Source organism: Terrapene carolina, unplaced genomic scaffold (assembly GCF_002925995.2).
Source record: "Terrapene carolina triunguis isolate 2854851 unplaced genomic scaffold, T_m_triunguis-2.0 Scaffold391, whole genome shotgun sequence".
NCBI classification, from domain to species: domain Eukaryota; kingdom Metazoa; phylum Chordata; order Testudines; family Emydidae; genus Terrapene; species Terrapene triunguis.
In genome coordinates, this window is record NW_020664742.1 from 550591 (window position 1) to 573011 (window position 22421).

The 22421-nt window shown below is 42.2% G+C and overlaps 1 protein-coding gene across 4 annotated transcripts in view; it reads right to left on the reverse strand.

The window, feature by feature from the left end:
* Positions 1–22421, reverse strand: part of PCNT (pericentrin) — a 248169-nt gene that overhangs the window by 86716 nt on the left and 139032 nt on the right. For 3 of the 4 annotated variants that reach the window (XM_026658033.1, XM_026658030.1, XM_026658028.1), the window contains 6 exons: positions 17898–18110; positions 15752–15790; positions 11688–11917; positions 11201–11320; positions 10707–10727; positions 7871–8098 (listed from right to left, as the gene is read on the reverse strand). In XM_026658033.1, the coding sequence (XP_026513818.1) occupies positions 7871–8098; positions 10707–10727; positions 11201–11320; positions 11688–11917; positions 15752–15790; positions 17898–18110 (851 nt within the window). The remainder of the gene's footprint in view (positions 1–7870; positions 8099–10706; positions 10728–11200; positions 11321–11687; positions 11918–15751; positions 15791–17897; positions 18111–22421) is intronic. The other variant, XM_026658029.1, reaches the window with a different exon arrangement.

Here is a 22421-nt window from a genome sequence, read left to right on the forward strand (position 1 = left end):
TGGGCACAGTATTCCAGCAGCAGTCGCACCAATGCCACAATGCCCAATACAGAAGTAAAATAACCCCTCTGCTCCTATTCAACTCCTACTCAAGCTTCCCCTCTTAATGGATCCCAGGATTTTATTAGCTCTTTTGGTCACAGTGTTGTACCGGGAACTCATGTTCAGTTGATTATCCACCACAATTCCCCAATCTTTTTCAGTCACTGCTTCCCAGGACAGAGTCCCCAATATTCCAAGTCTGGCCGACATTCTTTATTCCTAGATGTACATATTTACATTTAGTTGTATTAAAACACATAGTGTATGCTTCCGCCCAGTTTGCCTAGCTATCCAGACTGTTTTGAAACAATGACCTGTCCTCTTCATCGCTCCCCCAATTTGTGTGTCATTTGCAAACTTTATCAATGATGATTTTATGCTTTCTTACAGGTCACTGATAAAAATATTATATGGAGTAGGGCCAAGAACTGATCCATGTGAGACCCCATTAGAAACACACCCGCTTGAGGATGATTCCCTGTTTAAAATCACATTTTGAGACCTATTATTTAGCCAGTTTTTAATCCATTTAATGGGTGCCAGGTTAATTTTATATCATTCTAGTTTTTTCATCAAAATGTTGTGCGGTACCAGGTCAAATGTCTTATAGAAGTCTAAGTATAGAACATCAACACTATTATCTTTATCTACCAAACTTGTAACCTCATAAAAAAAGAGATATCAAATTAGTTTGACAGGATCTATTTCCCATAAACTCATGTTGATTTGCATTAATTACATTAACCGCCTTTATTTAGTTATTGAGTTCCTCATCCATTATCTTGCCCAGGATCGATGTCAGGTCAACGGCCTATAATTACCCATTTATCCTTTTTAAAAATTGGTACAACATTAGCTTTCTTCCAGTTTTAGGGAACTTCCCCAATGGGCCAAGACTGATTGAAAATCAACATTACAGTTAGCTCCTCAGCCAGCTCATTTAAAACTCTTATTAGTTATCTGGACCTGCTGATTTAAATATGTCTCAATACCTTCTACAGTACTAGACAACTCAATTTTTGACTACCCTAAAAGATGTTATTCTTATGTCACAGTTGCATCTGTGCTCCACTACTCTATTTATTGTGGGTAGCACTTTTATTTGCAGAGGTGAAGTGGCTTTAAGAAACAGAGGTTATTTTTCCAGGTGTAGCTGACTTTGAAAGTTTAAATGAGGCTATGGGAGAACAAAGTAAGTTGTAATGTCAATAAATCTTAAGTTACTAGCTGAAATGACAACACAACGAACCTGTTTTAACAAAGTATTAGACTGTTTTTGCTATTCCAGTCAAGTTGACAAGCTACAGTAGGCTTTTTCTGGGCTTGTTTTTTTTCTTGGAGTTTTCCTTTTAGCCTTAATCTGGTTAATCTCTCTTAATTATTCTTCTCAGGCAAAGGTATTTTCATTAGGGAGTACAGGTTCCAGAACTACTATCAGATACCATTTGTATTCAATATATGTTACAAGGGGAACTGAAGAGGAGACTTCAGATGGAAGCAATCTGTCTTTGGCTGAGCATGCCCATTCCCTCTCTTACAGATCTAGTGTACCAGTGCCTCGATACACGTAGTTCTAACAAAGGAGTGACATTAACTTCTTTATATAATTTGATGAAAACTATGATAATAAAGGTAACATTACGAGGCTCTCTTTCCTCATTCTGAAAAGCTTCAAGAACCAGAAGAAACTGAAAAAAATTATTCAGATCCTACCGAGGAACAAGTCCAGACAAAATGTGACATAAAACGTTGTTTAACAACATTTTACACTATAATACATGATAGTATGCTCATAGTATAGTCAAGATTTCTAAAAACAGGCACCTAAAGGTAAGTTCTTGAGTCTTTATGCAGGTGCATAAATAAGTGTCCCAATTTTCAACTTCTCAACACCCAATAGTTCCCACTGGCATACAGACCAGCTCAGGAAGACCAGTCCATGCATACAGGAGTCATGGAAAAAAGAATGCATGCAGTTATAGGACAAAAATAAATGGGCATCAAGATGATGTCGCCCACAGCTGAGATAACTGGTGAGGTGGGAAGGGTAGAGCATGATACAAGAAAAGATTTCCTAATTAACTACATACGGATCACTTGGTAACTAGGGCACCTAGTGTGGTAACGGGTTTCTCTCTCATCAGGTGAAACCCCAAAATCTTCAGGCCATTACACAAAGTCCATGTCCCAGGTATGATAAACTACTCAATAAACTCCCTACTGACATAAAAAGAACAGGAGTACTTGTGGCACCTTAGAGACTAACAAATTTATTAGAGCATAAGCTTTCGTGGGCTTGCATCCGAAGAAGTGGGCTGTAGCCCACGAAAGCTTATGCTCTAATAAATTTGTTAGTCTCTAAGGTGCCACAAGTACTCCTGTTCTTTTTGCGGATACAGACTAACACGGCTGCTACTCTGAAACCTACTGACATAGTACAGAAGGACAGAAAACAATTCAACTTTAGCTCTAGGTATGCCCATGTTCTAGCCCATGTGTAAGAACACTAAAATAAGAAATTATATGCACCAGTTTGAAGTTTATCTTGATCACTGGCAAAAAGTCTCCACCAATAATGTGCAACAGATTCCTTTGGAATATAAATTATATGACTTAAGTTCTTCCCACTCATTGGATAATAAGGTTACTATAGTGTCTTAATCAGCACAATTCCACATTTAAGATTAGGTTTCTCATAACATTCTATTATTGCCATGGTGATCTAGTTAAAGGCCAAACACAAGTGAATAATAGATGTATTCAGAGTATAACATTTGTAAAAACTATTGTTGTATACACATAGGTGTAGTTCTAGTCCTACGCTTTAAATAAAGGGGACGTGCTTATCAAATTCAAATGGATTCTTTCTATATTCATGACTTATGAGGCCTGCTCTCCAGTTTCTACAATGCATACTATTCTGTATGTGCAGAGAACACACAAATAGATGTGCAATCTCCAGTGTGAACAAAATATATTCTTTGTGCACAAAGTACACGATATACGATCATTTTGACAGCACATCCAGGAGTGCGTTTCAGCCTATGAAACAGCTTTATGACAATGTGTCTGTGCAATTATTACAACTAGCAAGTTATTTTCTGAAGTTAAATATTATTTCAGATTCATAGATATCAATCCCTCTCGTAAAATCTTAAGTTAAAAGACATTTTGGACCATCTAGAACTCTAAGGCATGTTGCAGTAAATTGGTCACTCTAACCCAAGTCATTCAGACTACCAGCAGGACGCTTCACGTTTCCATGGATCAAAAAGAAACATATTTAATGAAAAGCTAGTATTTGAGAGCTTTTCATTCCACTTGTTACAGGTAGCCCCAAATGACATTTAGTGGCATCACCAAGGCCCCACTGTTCTCTGGCAAGCTGAACCTAAATTCTGTAGGAAGGCCACCTGATTTCTGCAACACTCCAGTGGAGCAGACCAGAAAGTCTACAGCAGCTTCAGGTGAATGCAAAGAGGGATTTTTTTATGGATTTAAAATTAAATGAAATTTTAAATTAAAAATGAACAAAATCAAGTAGTATTGCTTGTGTTAATTATCTAACTATTAAATTCAATTTATTTTGTGCTGCTCCCAATTTTTCTATTTTGAACTTGCCACACATTTGCATTGACTATATATTTAACGCCATTGCAGAAAGTTGTCCGGGATAAGATGAGGTTTTGGCATTAACTAGAGAACACTTGGGGCATTTGGACTAGGAAGACAGGGGAGGTAAACTTGGAGGTTTGCCGTAACTTGGTAAACACTTCTATTGGAATGGCAACCATCCATCTTGAAAGACGATGATGTGTTTGCCAAAGCAGTTCAGTTACTGTGTGTCATGATGCAGCATAGCAAGTGGCTTCAAAGTCTCATTCTTGAGTGACAGTCCTTGCCACAGATAATGCAGGCATAAAGCACAGGGCCAGAAGATGAAGCCAGTGCACTACTAGCTCGAGGCCTCCTGAGCTTTCCTCTTCACTTTCCTCTCTCTCTACCCTCCCCCCCACAATTTCACCTTTCAGCCTCTAACTCTCTGGTGCAGTGCAGCCCTCCAGCATAGCCTGTTGCTAGCTGCATCTTCCCAGTTTCTACTGTCGATATAGAAAGTTTTCAAGTCCCTCTTTTAAATGTCCTTGAACCTCAGTTTAGGTCAGCCGAGTAGTCTTGGAGCATCTGCAAGTTCTCCATCCTTTGGAACATGTCCATCCAATTCAGATGATCAAGACAATGGACATGTCTGTGTTTGAGAACTGTGATTTGACATGGCCATTCTGCCTTCTCAACTACTTCGATGTCGGGAACTTTGGTTTCCCATTTGATATTTAGAATACGGCAAATGTATGAATCTGGAGAAAAGCCTGTTGAGAGTCTTTGGGTTAAGTTTAGAAGTGAGAGCAACGAGGGTGATGTCGTGATGGGCATGTGCTATAGACCACCGGACCAGGAAGATGAAGTACACGAGGCTTTCTTCAGACAATTAACTGAAGTTTCCAGAACACAGGCCCTGGTTCTCATGAGGGACTTCACTCACCCTGACATCTGCTGGGAGAGCAATACAGCAATGCTCACACAATCCAGGAAGTTTTTGGAGAATGTTGGGGACAACTTCCTGGTGCAACTACTGGAGAAACCAACCAGGGGCTGTTCTCCTCTTGACCTGCTGCTTTCAAACAGGGAAGACTTGGTAGGGGAAGTAGAAGTGGATGGCAACCTGGCCAGCAGTGACCATGAGATATTGAGTTCAGGATCCTCACAAAAGAAAGAAAGGAGAGTAGCAAAATACGGACCGTGGACTTCAGAAAAGCAGACTTTGACTCCCTTAGGGAACCGATGAGCAGGATCCTCTGGGAGGCTAATATGAGGGGGAAAGGAGTCCAGGAAAGCTGGCTGTACTTTAAAGAAGCCTTATTGAGGGCGCAGGAACAAACCATCCCAATGTGCAGAAAGAATAGCAAATATGGCAGCCTTGGCTTCACAGAGAAATCTTCGGTGAGCTTAAACACAAAAAGGAAGCTTACAAGAAGTGGAAACTTGGACAGATGAATAGGGAGGAGTATAAAAATATTGCTAGAGCATGCAGCGGTGTAATCAGGAAGGCCAAAACGCAACTGGAGTTGCAGCTAACAAGGGATGTGAAGGGTATCAAGAAGGGTTTCTACAGGTACATCAGCAACAAGAAAAAGGACAAGGAAAGTATGGGACCCTTACTAGAGGGGGAGGCAACCTAGCGACAGATGATGTGGAAAAAGCTGAAGTACTCAATGCTTTTTTTGCCTCGGTCTTCACAGACAAGGGCAGCTCCCACACTGATGGTCCTGGGCAACACAGTATGGAGAGGAGGTGAGCAGCCCTCAGTGGTGAAAGAACAGGTTAAGGACTATTTAGAAAAGCTGGATATGCACAAGTCCATGGGTCCAGATCTAATGCATCCAAGGGTGGCGAGGGAGTTAACTGATGTGATTGCAGAGCCATTGGCCATTACCTCTGAAAACTCGTGGCGATTGGGGGAGGTACTGGACGATTGGAAAAAGGCAAATATAGTGCCCATCTTTAAAAAAGGGAAGAAGGAGAACCCGGGGACCTACAGACCAGTCAGCCTAACCTCAGTCACTGGGAAAAATCATGGAGCGGGTCGTCAAGGAATCCATTTTGAAGCACTTGGAGGAGAGGAAGGTGATCAGGAACAGTCAACATGGATTTACCAAGGGCAAGTCATGCCTGACAAACCTGACTGCCTTCTATTATACCTGGCTCTGTGAATATGGGGAAAGCAGTGGACGTAATATAGCTTGACTTTAGCAAAGCTTTTGATATGGTCTCCCACAGTATTCTTGCCAGCAAGTTAAAGAAGTATGGATTGGATGAATGGACTATAAGATGGATAGAAAGCTGGCAAGATTGTCGGGTTCAACGGATAGTGATCAACGGCTCGATATCTAGTTGGCAGCTGGTATCAAGCAGAGTACCCCAGGGGTCGGTACTGTGGCCAGTTTTGTTCAACATTTTTATTAATGATCTGGATGATGGGATGGATTGCACCCTCAGCAAGTTCACAGATGACACTAAGCTGGGGGGAGAGGTAGATATGCTGGAGGGTAGGGATAGGGTCCTGAGTGACCTAGACAAATTGGAGAATTGGGCCAAAAGAAATCTGATGAGGTTCAACAAGGACAAGTGCAGAATCCAGCACTTAGGACGGAAGAATCCCATGCACCGCTACAGGCTGGGGACCGACTGGCTAAGCAGCAGTTCTGCAGAAAAGGACCTGGGGATTACAGTGGATGAGAAGTTGGATATGAGTCAGCAATGTGCCCTTGTTGCCAAGAAGGCTTACGGCATATTGGGCTGAATTAGTAGGAGCATTCCCAGCAGATTGAGGGAAGTGATTATTCCCCTCTATTCGGCACTGGTGAGGCCACATCTGGAGTATTGCGCCCAGTTTTGGGCCCGCCACTACAAAAAGGATGTGGACAAATTGGAAAGAGTCCAGTGGAGGGCAACGAAAATTATCAGGGGGCTGGGGCACATGATTTATGAGGAGAAGTTGAGGGAACTGGACTTGTTTAGTCTGCAGAAGAGAGGAGTGAGGGGGGATTTGATTGCAGCCTTCAACTACCTGAAGAGGGGTACCAAAGAGAATGGAGCTCGGCTGTTCTCAGTGGTGGCAGATGACAGAACAAGGAACAATGGTCTCAAGTTGCAGTGGGGGAGGTCTAGATTGGATATTAGGAAACACTATTTCACTAGGAGGGTGGTGAAGCACTGGAATGGTGGTGGAATGGTACCTAGGGAGGTGGTGGAATCTCCATCCTTAGAGGTTTTTAAGGCCCGGCATGATAAAGCCTTGGCTGGGATGATTTAGTTGGGGTTGGTCCTGCTTTGAGCAGGGGATTGGACTAGATACCTCCTGAGGTCTCTTCCAACCCTAATCTTCTATGATTCTATGAAAGATAGTGGGTATGGAAGGTGTTTAGCCTTCTTTCCTGCCTGCTGCAGGTGGTCCAAGTGTCACCACCATACAACAGCATGCTTGAGATGCACGTCTGGTAGACCCGTCTAATGTCAATTTCCTGTTATCATGTGCTAGGTCAGTTGGCCGAATGTGATGGCTTCTATTGATTATCTACAAAATGGAACATGATGGTCAGCTCACAATCTCTGTGAGCTGTGGCTGGCTCTGAAGAGCTAACAGAAGGAAAAGCAGTAAAATCTCTGGGTCTAAAGTAAATAGACATGGCTCTGAATACACACTGCGAGAAGAGCTGTTGACTTCAGTAATACTAATTTTACATAGCATTTTTCAAAGTAAAACCACATGAGATCTACTGAGGAACAGTGCTGTATACGAGTTAAGTATTATTATGTAGTATTTAGTAGCACCTTCTCTAGCGCCTGTAGGAACAAAAGGAGTACATACTTCCCAATACATTTCTTGCGACTGCCAAAAATGGTTCTTTGCAAATAGTGGGATTTTTGTTCAGTTCTCAAAGCAAAAATTTGTTTCCAATTACCACTGTAATACTTGCCATTGGTACAAGACACTAAGTGACATCTGATGGAAGAGACAAAGTGGGTGAGGTAATATCTTTTATTGGACCAATTTCTGTTGGTGAAACAGACAAGCTACACAGAGCTGTTCTTCAGGTCTGATGGAAGAACAGACACTGGAAATCTATATCCATTACTCCCTGGCAGGGTAAGGCCAGGGCCTGGCATAACTTGACTAGTTAACAATCCCATATGGAATTGTCAGCTATAATCCCTAAATTACCCTCCACTAGTACATTCCACTTAAAAAGAAAATCTTTAAAAGTATTACTTGTGTTAGTTCAGTTTCCCTTTTCTTCATTTTTTGCAGTTCTTGTTCCAAACGGCTGACAGTCTTTGAGGCCTCAGTATTGGTGTGCTCCAGCTCTCTAATCCGCGCTGCTAGCTCCTCTATTTCTTTATCTCGAACTGTAACTTCTCGGTACTTCTGCTCCTTTTCTAATAACAGTTTATTGTAATCATCTGTTTTGTCTTTTATTTCTGCTTGCAAAGACTCTATCTACACAGCAAGACAAATATTACATAGATGCAACAAACAAACAAACAAAAAAGACATTAAATATTTCTACAGAAAGGAAATAATCACCCTGTGGCTAATCCTAAAAATAAATCATTATTGGCAGCCCCAGAATTTCACATTAGTCACCATTTGTTATCAGATACCACCTGAAAGCAAAACTAAAATAAAAAAAGGTAAAATTAGCCATCTGTAAATCTTGCTTTCTGAAGATGGTACCTCTTAAAAAACTATAAATGTATTAGCTTAATATTTGCAGTAATCTAGAAAAACAGCAGCACATTACTATAACAAAAGGTCCTGAAAATGGAAGTACTATGGATCTGTTAAGAATAAAAAACAAATTATTAGGTTTTACTCTGAATTGTATATGGGCCCAACTAGGATTATTTAGTTTTAGCATATCTCCTTTGTGTTCCATAAACTATTACTCAAGTATCAATCACAACATAAGCCTGTTTTTATCTTACAGAAAAGCTTTTGAATAACATTTGCAAAAAATAGCAACACTTTTTACTTAGAGAAATCTAAGGCTGATTACGTTACAAAAATTTTGTCAAAATGATTTGGTTAATTCATCAATACACAAGAGGTTACGACAGAGGTCCCTAAGCTGTGGGGTGCGCCCCTCTAGAGGGGCGCAAAAGAACATTCAGGGGGCGCGGCTTGGGCCCAGGACAGCCCCCACGGGGTTCTGAGAGGGATTGCCACCCAGCTCTGCTCCTAGCCCTGGCCCCGTCCCCAGCTGTGGCCCAGCCTCGGCCCTCTTACCCCGGTCTGCGTCCCCCCTCTCCCACCCCCGAAGCCACAGCCCCAGTCTCAGCTCCAGGGGGGACGTGGATGAGGGAAAGTGGGGATACGAGGCAAAAAGTTTGGGGACCCCTAGGTTAGGAGACCTCTTTTTTTGAGACACATCATTCTTATACTATAAATTTCTTTTTAAATGCTATGTTCCAGTAGCTCCATTGTTATGATGCTGGCTATAAGGGAACAAACACTTCCACAACCTTCACTCTAATCCCAAACCCTGAGATGGTGGTTCTGATCACCAACTGGCAATTCTTTTTTTCACAAAATAGCCCTATTAGATATTCCCCTATTTTAGAAGGTGAGAAAGTGGGCAAGTGTGGATCTGTTACAGTGATTATGTTCAGAGAACAAGAACTTCAGGCCATTGTACTGTAGCGGAATTGTCTCAGCCAATCACAGTGCATGTGTGCTATATATTCACTGACCTGCAGCCACTTGTTTAGTTCCAAGTAATTGCATAGCAACTATCTACATCCTTGCACTTTGATCTGGTACTGATCACAAAACTCACTTCAGATTAACCACAAATATTGCCAGCTTAATTTCTCACCCTCTCCCATACCTTTTGCATTCAACCCTGATGCTCTTCCTTAGGAAGTCAAAAATAATCAACTAAACAATGAACATTTTTTTTTAATTAGGTTGCAAATGTTCAGAACAGCAAATAAATATAAGCTAATTTTTACAGGTCTCATTCCTTCCTCATCTCTACATGTGCCGTTTTATTAGTGAGTAAAAGGCTGTTCAAAAACTTAATCTAACATCTTCAACAGTAAACAAGGGCATTTTCAAACTGCTACTAGAATGCTTGTCATTTTGCACACAGCCCAGCTTCATTTCTTTTTATGATTTCCTTTTATGATCTTATGAGTACTCAAGACTTAAGTAGAGGCCAGACCAGAAACATGTCTTTGAAGGGGGGATACCCAATCCACACAAAAACAGCTTGAACTAAACAAGTTATTTGACCTTCAAACTTTAAACAAATATATGATTTAAGCTTCCTTGGATTGGTCACCTTAAACTTTCCTCTACCCTTTGCTGAAATATGTTTATAAAACAGTCTATATACCTGTTGGCAAGATTTTCTAAATATATCAACATATCAGTATTCTGTCTCAAACACTATGCCCAGGTAAAGGGAGAATGAAACAGCTAGAACTCCTAAGATGATAAACAGGAAGTAGAGCTACATTAAACTTTAGGACCCTATATAATGACGCTGACAAATGATTTGTCTGGTTGTCTGGAAAACTCCACTGTCATGAGAGTTTAATTGTTTATAATGGGTTTATTCTTCTACCACATGACATTTAAAGGTTTAGAATTCTACAGACTTGATACAGATGAAGAGTTAGAAATAAAGTTAGTAACATGTACAACCATATAAACACAAAATATGTGAAAAGTGATGCCACAAATAGAACCGGACAGCTGCGGCATAGGGGAAATGATTCCATGCTACTTATTTCCCAAAAGTTTGTTTTCTTTTCACAGTATGTATTAGAACAAAAAATTGTTTTACAAGAGCAATTACATGAGGATGCATTTGATCAATAAAGCCAGAAAAGTAAAGTAGTTAGAAATAGGAAGTTAAATACAAAGCATTTTTTCCAGAGTAAGAGTTGGACAAAGCTAAACATGAATCCCTACATGTAATCAGTCTGAAGCAGATTTTACATTCGAGGAAGACAAAAAAGGAAAGCAGATCTGAATAAGCAGAAGAAATTGAGGGGGAAGGGAGAAAGGGCATGGGGATGCTCATGCTATTTTTCCATACCTGGAGAGTCAATTCAAAGATCTGTAATGTTCATTTATGTGAGAGAGAAAAAAAACAAAACAAAAATTAAACTTTTAAATGGAATATCAAACTAACAAGCATCTGAAGAAAAAAAGAAAAAAGGCCAGATGCCATAATTTTTAGTGTCCGTATTTTGCTCTCTCTAAATCAAACCAACCTGATATGTTGGCAACACTTTACTGTAATACACACATTCAAAAATACCATTTCCTGCAATCTCACTAACAAAACCAAAATTAAGACATGCTCCAACACTCATGCCACCAAAATTGTACTTCAGCCAGTTTTAAGAAAAAGTTGATTAATTCAGTACTCTGGATTTCCTAAAATACTTGAGAAAATAATTATACTAAGTGTGATATTCAACAAACAAAGCAACCACAGATATCCAAATGTAAATCCACTTTTGTCAATTTACTAAATAAATATAATAAACTCAAACATACACAGTCACTACATGTGGTTCTACCTACCCCATATTGTCTGGGCTCTCCAGAAGTCTGGGATTTTCCTGACAGTTTTAACTGATCTTCTAGTTTCTGAATTTCTTGCTGAAACTCATCACGTTCATGTTCTCGCTCTATAGCTTGTTCCTGTAAGATGAAAAAAATTGTTTTTCATTTTTGCTATGAGGAAGCTGATGTTTGCATTTTCCTTTTTTCTTGCATTTGCTTGGCAGTTCTAGAAGCCAGGTAAGAATTTACAGGGACAATAGGAGATTATTATTTCAATTTACAAAACAAATGAACAGCAGAAACATGGAAAGAAAAAGCTAATTTCCATACTCCTATAGATCAGGAAACTTTTAAAAACAAACAATCATCCTTGGTTTTACAAGGAGAAACACAAAGGTCTTATTTTCGATAAAACCAAAACTATCCTGGAAGAGACTTATCACAAAATAGGAGGAAGTGTTTTTCCTCTCCAAAGCTGCAGAAATTGGGTGTTGAGCTTGCTTACATCCATGAACTGTCGTTGACTTCTAAGCTGTTTTTCGAGGACTTGAATTTGCTGCCTTAGATCAGTAACCTCCAATGACTTCTTTGCCAACTTCTGATTTTGATCCATCTGTTCTTCAAGTTCCACTTCCAAAACCTTCATCTGAGAGCGCAAGCTGGAATGGTCCTTCTCTGCCTGGCACTGCAGTTCTAACTTCTCTTTTGCTAAAAATTCTACTTCCTTTAGTAAACCTAAATAGAATAGTAAGAGAGTACGTCAGTCAGTCCAGAAATATGCAAATCAAATGTTGTTTAAAATTCTATTTTATGCATATAATACACACACACACACACACACAGCTGCAACACGTCAGCACCAAAGGGGAAATTTTCAAATACATAAAGAAGAGAGAGGCACCCAACTCCCCCACTGTGTCTTTGAAAATCTTCCCCGTAGACAACAAAATAATTACATATGCAATATCAGCAATGTCCAGTGGAAATAAGTCATAGTTCATGATTACTTGATTAACCAATCTATGGCTACAAATTGAGCTTTCAACAAACAGGATATACTGTTTGGAGGATCCAAACTAAGATCCCAACATAAAGGCTTTTTGGAAAACATCAAATTAATTCTAACACTTATCTGGTTGTAAGTAACCTGAACACACAGATGAGAATCAGGAGGTCTAACTTCTAAATGTATTATGCTTAAAAGGAGGGTGGTGAAAGAACTATTATTCTGCCTTTTAAATGTGCAATTTGTATCTTCATTATTTGCGAAAAAAGCTTTTCCTTACTGTAGCGAAGAGGTGTGGCCTCCCTCAGAGACTGGCAGCGAGGGTGGACCACACCCACCTGGTGCAAGGAACCAGGAAGTTGACGCCACCACTTCAGAAGCAGAGAGGCGGGACAGGAACAGGAAGCATAAAAGGTGGGCCCTGTAGCTCACTTGAAGAGGAGCCGCCGAGGGAGGCAGACGCTTCCAGCTCACCATTGGAACTGGAGCCTGCGGAAGACTTCTGCTGCCCTGAGGACACCTCCCAGGGACCAGGTTTGCCAGACACGCCCGATGCTGAGGAGCTGCTGAGATTGCCACTGGCAGTATACCCTGAGGAGACGGAGGACGACTCCAGGGTTCAGGTACACGTGAGGGGGAGTGTAGGAAGCAGCCAGGGGAACCAGATGACCATCTGGCTGTGGGGCCGCCATAGAGACAGTCAGCGTGTTGCAGGTGGATTCCACGCTGACCCAGTGGCAGACCATTCTGCCGCTGTTAGGGCCCTGGGCTGGGACACCGTGGAGTTGGGCAGGCCTGCATCCCCGTCCCCACCACCACCACCACCCTCCTTAGACCAAAAGGCCTGCTTTTGTCTGTTGCCCACCAGACCCAGGACGACAGACTGGGGGGTATTCGCCCCTGACGGAGCACCTAGACTTAACCCATGCTGGTGCCCCTGACTGTTTGCTGGGTGCTTAATCCCTGGCCTGAGCCCCATAGACTGTAGGTGGTGCTCGCCCTTGCACGAGGGGGCCAGTGCACTAGATTGCAAGGCGCCCCGGCTTGCCCAAAGGCCTGGGCCCCTGAACTGTCCCTAACTACAGTACCCCGCTTGACGGCTGGAACCCTAGACTGTTAGGGGGCCTGCCTTGTCTACAGGCTTGGGCCCCCAGAGTCATTCACTCTCTCCCAACTGAGGACTGAGCCCGCAAGACTGCTAACTTCCCCCTTTGATAGACTACTACTCCAGGGGGGTGACAGCAAAGAGGTGTGGCCTCTCTCAGAGATTGGCAGCGAGGGAGGGCCACACACCCCTACACGCCTACAATACCAACATCTAGAAATTCACTGAGGTAAGAGGATTCAGTAGATAGTGTTGTCACCTTTTAACTGTTTTCAGATTTGTAAGTGCCCACCATAGAGTTTTGAAATAGATTTAAAAGAAAACCAGACAAATTTCAGCCACCAAATGTCAGATTCATACTTCTCAAGGAAGAGTTTGAAAAAACTGGTGGACACAGCAATTTTATCCCCGCCAAATCGTGAGTAACAGTGGAGAATGAACTATATATTTTAACTGATGAGTAGCTGAGTCTTTTTAGCTTTAAAATGAGTTTTACTGCCATCTGTGGAACAAAAAAAACTGCTTAAATGAGAATTTGAAATTTAAAAAAAAATTCTTACCACCTACCTTCTATTCAAAAAAGCCAGTGTCTGTATGGAATCTAATTAGGCCCATAAACTCTATGTAGAATGGGAAATTTGTTGCCAAAACTTAATATCTGATTGTGCATTAATGCAATGTCAGTAACTGTACTCTGCTTTGTCAGTCTTGTTATTTTTCTCTCCTTTTGGTGTAAGGAATCAGAGGAGTCTGATTCTCAAAATGTATAGATATATAATTAAAGGTAACACTAACAGATTGTCAGGTCACTGATTTGACTGAGTAGCGAATCAAATTGAAATTGTTTTATCAATGCTAGCTCAAGTCATGCAATCCCTCTTGGGTGACTCAAAAATCACATCAGAAAATGCTACGGTAGATTCCATTAGGAAGCTCATTTTTCACATCAACATAACACAGCTTTGTTGGCTCATCCAAAAATAATAATAAAAAACATAAGCGAAATCCAGTATGATTTTTATACAAATACCCAGCACTACAAACAATAATTCCAAACAAGAGGAAGAGTACTATTTTAAATTTTAAAAAATCTGATTTGTTAAATTAAAAAAAATTAAAAAGGAAACATTATAGCTTCACACTCCTAGTATAAGTAGCTTGTTAGGCCTTTAACAGTTAACTTCTACAAGAGCTGGAGTTTAACTAGATGGTGAATTTCAAAACCCAGTCCTGTTTACATATCACAGCCAGACTCTCAATCATGCCACAGGGTCAGATTTAAGGACAAGGGCCTAGTAGGCATGTGAGGGTAAGTCTACACTGCGCAAAAAAAAATAAAAAAAAAAAATAAAAAAAATCCCATAGTAGCGTTTGAGAGAGAGCTGGAAGACACCTGTGGGAGCTGGACAAACAAAAGGAATGGAGCTGCAGCAGCTGGAGAGAGAGCTCAGCACTGCCCTCTCCGTATATCCTGGACTGTGATCTGGCCCGATAATCCCACCTCAGCTGCCTGAAAAATGCAGTCCCCCAACTCATGTCCTTCCCCCACAAGCCTAGAGCCGTCCTAGCATGCACAAGTATCCCAGGATATACAGTTTGGGGCTTCTCAGAAGAAAAGCATTGCTCCTCTTAATTTATCAGAGCCATATGTACATTACGCACACAACCATTTATAGAGAAAGCGATATGGCTGCACTTTTGAGCTAACTCAAAATTTCTCATTTGCATATAAAAGCAAAACTTCTGTTTGCATTTATTTTAGCATTAGACTTCAATAGTCATTTAAAACCATTTGTCTTCCTTATTTTTCCGTTTATTCCTTCCTCTGAGAATCCTTTCCCCCCTCTATCTTTTCCACTATTTCCCTTCAGATTTATTTTTCCTCCTCTACCAATTTCCCCTATATGTTCTTTCAAGAGAACTCGTCCTTCCCTTTAGTCCATTCTTACCTTTCTCCTGTCCTCCTCCCCATTCCTACTCTCTCTTCATTCTGCTACCACAATCCTCCTTCCAGTTCCTTCAGTTCTCTTTCATTCACCATCTCTAGATCTCCTGCACTTGGTGTTGCTACATTTTAAGAATACATTTACCCTCTAAGAAACCCAGTGCCACACAATTAGAACCTCACAGCATATTTATAAGACATTTTTGTCTGCTCAAAACAACGATTTTGGTTGCTTATAATTGCACTATGGAATTTAAGACTGACATCAGCAGACTGATATCATTTAATAAATATTGATTAATGAATTAAGTTTTTTACATAATTCAAGTTTAGTGATTTTTGTTAAATTGTGAAAGTAATGTCTTAAACATGTCTACAATATTAATAGTAATTTATTAAATTAATTAATAATTTATTGGGCATAGTTCTGAAGTACTATTCCTCTTTGTTAGATTAAATTCAAAGTCATTAATTAATCCACATCATTTCTCATGAAATCACACTGTTACAAACCTGAATCTTCCTTTTTTGCTACATTAGCAACAGGAACTCCTATGAATAGAAACACGTACAAGACAAAAATAGGACATTTTGATTCATTCCATCTTCCAGATCACTAATGAATTTAACACAGAATAGGGATAATGCCAAACTTTGTAGCATTCCTAAAGGTAACCTGTCTCAATGTGGAGAAGTAGTTGCTAATCATATATGCTGACCATGCATTCCTGTTTTTATATAGCTCATTTTGGGTACAATTTTGCCAGGCACCTGGCCATCTCTTTACTGAGGTCCTGTATCTACTGAATTCTTTCATTTGGCAATTCTTCCCCAAAGCTTCATGTGTTTCTTACTTTTTTTCCTTGCTAAGTACTCAGAGCTCCTTTAACCTCTAAATCAGTCGTACACTGAAAAGCACTTCAGAGACTCTAAAATAACTGGACAGTGATATCCTGACATTGCATTATTTCTAGTGGGACACATGACTCAAAGCCATAACCACCTGGCAACATAAAGATCACAAAACAACATCAGTGTGTCCTGATATGATTATTTTGTCTCTCTCTGTGGATGTCTGAAACTCTGTCATCCTACACATGGCAGAAAATACTGTTTCTCCTTTCTCTCTTCCCCGCCCTTTCTAGACGCACTGGTCGGGGCAAATATTCTGATGGATCTTATGTTGTAATCAGTCCATTGCTTGCTCATGACAAACAGTGAGAGCTCAGCAGAGGCCTGTGGAGTCTACAAGTGGAGCAAGTTAGTGTCACAGCCACCACAGGTTATTTTCACTACTGAAGTCTTAGATTTTCCTCTAAAGATATAATTATCTTTCCTCAGGCTAATACCATTTCTGAGATTTTGATACAGTGCCTCCGTATCAGCTAATAGAGACAAAACATCAAGATTTTTGATGGCATCATCCTGTGAGAGGAATGTAGGGCTGCAGGAGCCAGAGAGTAGGGAAGAGCCATGGGGACAGGGCAGAGGGAGACAGGAGATGGAGGGGATGGACAGGAGCGGAAGGGGTAGGTGTCAAGAGACAGAGGTTGGACTGGTGGATAGGAGTAGCATAGGAGGAGAAAGGCAGGAGCCAGAACAAGGGGTTGGATGGGGGGGAGGGGACAGGTGGTAAATAGAAGAGGAGAGGTGCAGAGCCTGAAGGTTTGGAGGCAAACAGGAGCAGAGAGGAACAGGGATTTTGGGGGGAGGGTGAATACACAGGACAGAATAGTCTAAAGAATGCCTGAAATTGAACCCAGTAGCCCTGAGACTCTACATTCCTCTGCTGTCAGCAAATAGCTGTCTAGTTGTCTAGAGTCCAGATCATTAAAGCCTCCTCCTACTTGTCCCTCCTAGATTGCTTTCCCCAGGGGTTTTGACTCACTGAATTCTAGTCTGTAGGGAGTTTATAGCAGATGCCCATTACAATTTATCCTGCATCTTTAGTTATTTTAGCCTTATCCAAGTTATTTAACTACTTCCTGCATTTTCAGTCCATTTCCTGGGTACTGTAGTGGTGTTCTAGAGCTTGTCTACACTACCATGCGGGGTCGATCTAAGATACGCAACTTCAGCTATGTGAATAGCGTAGCTGAAGTCGACATACTTAGATCTACTTACCACAGTGTCTTCACTGCAGTAAGTTGACAGCAGACGCTCTCCCGTTGACTCCGCTTACGCGCCTCATTCTGATGGAGTACTGGCGTCGACAGGAGAGCGCTCAGGGGTCGATTTTTCACGTCTATATGAGACGCGATAAACTGACCCCCGCTGGATCGATCGCTGCCTGGGAGGTAGTGTAGACAAGCCCCTAGTGACACAGATCTACTTATTTTTCCCTTTCTCTCCTGCCTATGCTCTATCAGTTAACTAAATTTTAGTTGACAGATCTTCATTATCAATTACATCACCTTCCATTCAGTATCACTTTTAGTTCATCATGCTTATTTTTCCGTACTCCTTCCATTTGTCACTAGACATTGGAGTACTCCTCATTAACAGCAACATCTTATTTCTAAAAACAGAAGTGTCATGTCTGGGTTTATTTATTTTCAAAGTTAACGGGAAGTCCCTGCTCTACCCTTTCCTGTCCTGAGCTATTCAATCGACCATTATACAAAAGAAATATCAATAAATGTTATTAAACATTACTTACCAACTTCTATTTCTCCTACGTTGGCAGCCAGAGCTTTCTTTTGACTTATTAGCATATCCCGCTCCTCACAGAGTATTGCCTGTTCCTGGGTTAGCTTCTGAAACTGTTCCTGCAAGCTCTCCAGTTCCAAAACAAGGCGTCGTTCAGATTCTTCTTTCAGGCTCATTGCCTCTTCTAAGGCTGCTTTCTCTGCTACATAGCCTTCAATGATACCTAAAATCCAAAGGTAAACTAAAAGAGTAGACACTGAATTTCTTACATAAAGTACTATCAACTAACTATTCAAACTATCACCAATAGGAAGGGAAGGTTACTCACTTTGTGCAGTAACTGAGATTCTTCGAGATCTGTGTCCCTGTGGGTGCTCCACTTCGGGTGTTGGTGCATCCCAGCGCTGCTGATTGGAGATTTACAGTAGCAGTGTCCCCGCGGATCATGCGTGCGCAGTAGGCGGGTCACGGTGCCATTGGTGCCGCATGTAGCGTGCACACGACCCGAGGCCTCCAGTTCCTTCTCTACCACAGAGTCCCTACTGCGAACTCTGAAGTAGAGGGCGAGTAGTGGAGCTCCCACCGGGACACACATCTTGAAGAACCTCAGTTCCTGCACAAGGTGAGTAACCTTCCCTTCTTCTTCGAGTGCTGTCACTGTGGGTGCTCCACTTCAGGTGACTGTACAGCAGTGCCCCTCAGGGGACTTCGGGTTTGTTTGAGTCATTGAGGTAAGTATTGTGAGACCCACTATGGCGTCACCCCTGGAGTCATGAGTGATTGCATAGTGTTCAGCAAATGTGTGGACAGAGGCCCAAGTGGCCGCCTTACAAATCTCTAATATTGGAACACTATGTAGAAACGCTATTGAGGTTAAAACAGATCTAGTAGAATGTGCTCTAATGTGTTCCGGTGGTTCTGTATTCTGCATACGATAGCACAGTTGAATGCATGTGAAGATCCAGCTAGACAATCTCTGAGTAGATATTGTGTCTCCTTTTGAGCGCTCAATAGTAGAGACAATGTCTAGGAGAATTCCGGAAGGGTTTGATCCTTTCAAGGTAAATCACTAGCACACGTCTAAAGTCCAGTGGGTGCAGGGTGGCCTCTCTTGGATTCCTGAGAGGCTTAGGGTAGAATGTAGGGAGATGGATTGGTTAGTTCAGATGAAATGTAGACGTAACCTTTGGGTGCGGACATAGCATAACCTTTTCTTTGAAGAATATTGTGTATGAAGGATCAGCCATGAGCGGACCTATCTCACTCACCCTTCTGGCAGAAGTAATAGCAACCAGAAAGGCCACTTTCATGGATAAATGTAGCACGGAACAGATGACTAATGGTTCGAATGGTGGTCTGGTGAGGCATTTCAGCACCAGATTGAGGTCCCACGTTGGGCTAGGCCAACAAACTTCTGGGTAAACGTTCACGAGACCCGTGAGGAAGCGTTTAGTAGTTGGGTCCGCGAATGTTGAGGTTCCATCGATCTCCTGATGGAACACTATAATGGCCACCAGATGAACTTTGATCGAGCTCAGTGTTAAACCTGAACTTTTCAGCTCCAGTAGGTATTCCAGCACTAGTGGTACTGTAGAGGCTGTTAATTGTCTTTCTTGACACCAGGCGGAGAATCTCTTCCATTTTTGAAGGCAAGTATTAAGCATGGTCATCTTCCTGCTGTTTAATAACACATGTTTAACTTGTTCTGAGTAGATTAGTTCACCATGGTGGAACCATGTAGGAGCCATGTTTGTAAGTGGAGTAGCTCCAGGTTCAGGTGAAGAGTACGACTGTGGTGCTGAGACAGCAGGTCTGGACTAGGAGGGAGGGCTCGTGGGGCACATACCGCCATTCGCATCAGATAAGGGTACCATGTTTGTCTGGGCTATGTCGTGACTCTGAGGATAACCTTGGTCCTGTCTGTTCGTATCTAGTATGTCATGCTTGATATCAGTGGAAATAAATACATGAGTTGTGCCTCCCATTTGATGAGGAAGGTGTTCCCCAGTGATCGTGGTCAGAGTCCTGCTCGCAAACAGAACATTGCGCATTTGCGGTTTGTTGGGGATGCGAACAGGTCGATGATGGGAATTCCCCATCGGCATGGTCTTGGGAGAAGTACCTGCTGAGTGTGTCCGCTGTCGCATTCTGACAGCCAGGCAGGTACCATGCCAAGATGTTTATGTAGTGTTGTGTGCACCAGTTCCATATTTTATGGCTTTGGTGCGTAGCGGGTGTGAATGAGCGCCTCCTTGGCAGTTGATGTAAGACATGCATGCAATATTATTGGTCATGATGCAAATAGATTTGTTCTTTATATGAGATAGGAATTGTCTGCAGGCATTGCGGACTGCACATAGCTGTAGTAGGTTGATGTGTAGCTCAGTCTCTGCCAGAGACCATTTGCCTTGGGCCGTGTGATGATTCATATGGGCACTCCAGCCCATCAGTGAGGCATCTGTGGTGATCACAACAGATGGGGGTTCCTGCTGGAAAGGGAAGCCCATACATACATTTTGTGGTCTTGTCCACCATTGTACAGTGTCCAGGACACTGGGTGGTACTGAGAGTCATTTGTGTAGGTTGTGTTTGCTGGGTATGTATACCTTGCGTAACCAGCCTTGTAGGCATCGCATGTGTAGTCTTGCATGTCGTACCATGAACGTTGTGGCTGCTATGTGTCCTAGTAGTTGCAGGACAGTACAACCGCATATTTGAGGGATGACTTGTAAATCTGAGATAAGGTTTGTTAGAGTTATGAATTTCGCCTGAGGTAGGGAAGCCTTGGCTTCTATAGCATCGAGATGTGCCCTGATGAAGTCCAGTTGTTGGACCGGGATTACAAACGATTTTCATTTGTTTATTTGTAACCCTAGCTCCCGGAATAGTGTGATAGTGGTCTAGACTGTGTCCATCATTTCTTGTAGGGCTGGGCCTTTGATAAGGCAGTCGTCCAGGTAGGGAAAGATCATTATTCCCTGTTGGCGTAAATGTGCCACGACTACCCCTAGGGTTTTGGAGAAAACTCTGGGAGCAGTAGATAGAATCATAGAATATCAGGGTTGGAAGGGACCTCAGGAGGTCATCTAGTCCAACCCCCTGCTCAAAGCAGGACCAATTCCCAACTAAATCATCCCAGCCAGGGCTTTGTCAAGCCTGACCTTAAAAACCTCTAAGGAAGGAGATTCCACCACCTCCCTAGGTAACCCATTCCAGTGCTTCACCACCCTCCTAGTGAAAAAGTTTTTCCTAATATCCAACCTAAACCTCCCCCACTGCAACTTGAGACCATTACTCCTTGTTCTGTCATCTGGTACCACTGAGAACAGTCTAGATCCATCCTCTTTGGAACCCCCTTTCAGGTAGTTGAAAGCAGCTACCAAATCCCCCCTCATTCTTCTCTTCTGCAGACTAAACAATCCCAGTTCCCTCAGCCTCTCCTCATAAGTCATGTGCTCCAGCCCCCTAATCATTTTTGTTGCCCTCTGCTGGACTCTTTCCAATTTTTCCACATCCTTCTTGTAGTGTGGGGCCCAAAACTGGACACAGTACTCCAAATGAGGCCTCACCAATGTTGAATAGAGGGGAATGATCACGTCCCTCGATCTGCTGGCAATGCCCCTACTTATACAGCCCAAAATGCCATTAGCCTTCTTGGCAACAAGAACACACTGTTGACTCATATCCAGCTTCTCGTCCACTGTAACCCCTAGGTCCTTTTCTGCAGATAGGCCGAATGGTAGAACTCTGTACTGAAAGTGTTCATGTCCTACCGTGAAACACAAATTTCCTGTAAGCGGGATGAATGGTGATATGGAAATAAGCATCTTGAAGGTCGAGGGCTGAAAATCAGTCCCCCTGTTGCAGCGCTGGAAGTATCGTGTCCAATGTGACCATCTTGAATTTTTGGGAGCATACGAATTTATTGAGTTTCCTTAGGTCCAGATTAGGTCTCCATCCCCCATTCTTCTTCTGGGTCAGGAAATAATGGAACTACAATCCCCTCCCTTTGAATTGTGAAGGAACTCATTCCACGGCACCTAGTTGTAGAAGATGATTGACTTCTTGTCGTAATAGGTGCTCATGAGAAGGGTCCCTGAAGAGGGACAGGGAGGAGGATAGGGAAGGTGATCGGGAGGTGAAGGGGATGGTATATCCCAAACGGATTATTTCTAAAACCCATTGGTCCAATGTTATTGAGGTCCAGATGTGATAAAAAGGGCAAAGTCAATGACCAAAAATTGGGAATGGGTCGGGCATAGGCGCTGTCTGGTGAGGGAGGTCGTTCAAACCCTTGACCAAATTTTCAAAATTGCGGTTTTGGAGGGTCTGATTGGGAAGTTGGCGCCTGTGATTGAGGCGTTCCTCGACGTAAGGCCAATGTTGCTGCCGGTTGTTAGAGGAGTCTCTGGGTATCTGATACGGGTCTCTTCACAGGTACTACTGCAGAGAAGGATTTGGAAGGGCCCTGTGAGGGAAGGTATCATAAGGAGACCCCATCGGCCAGAAGGCATAGGATGCATTGTCCTAGGGA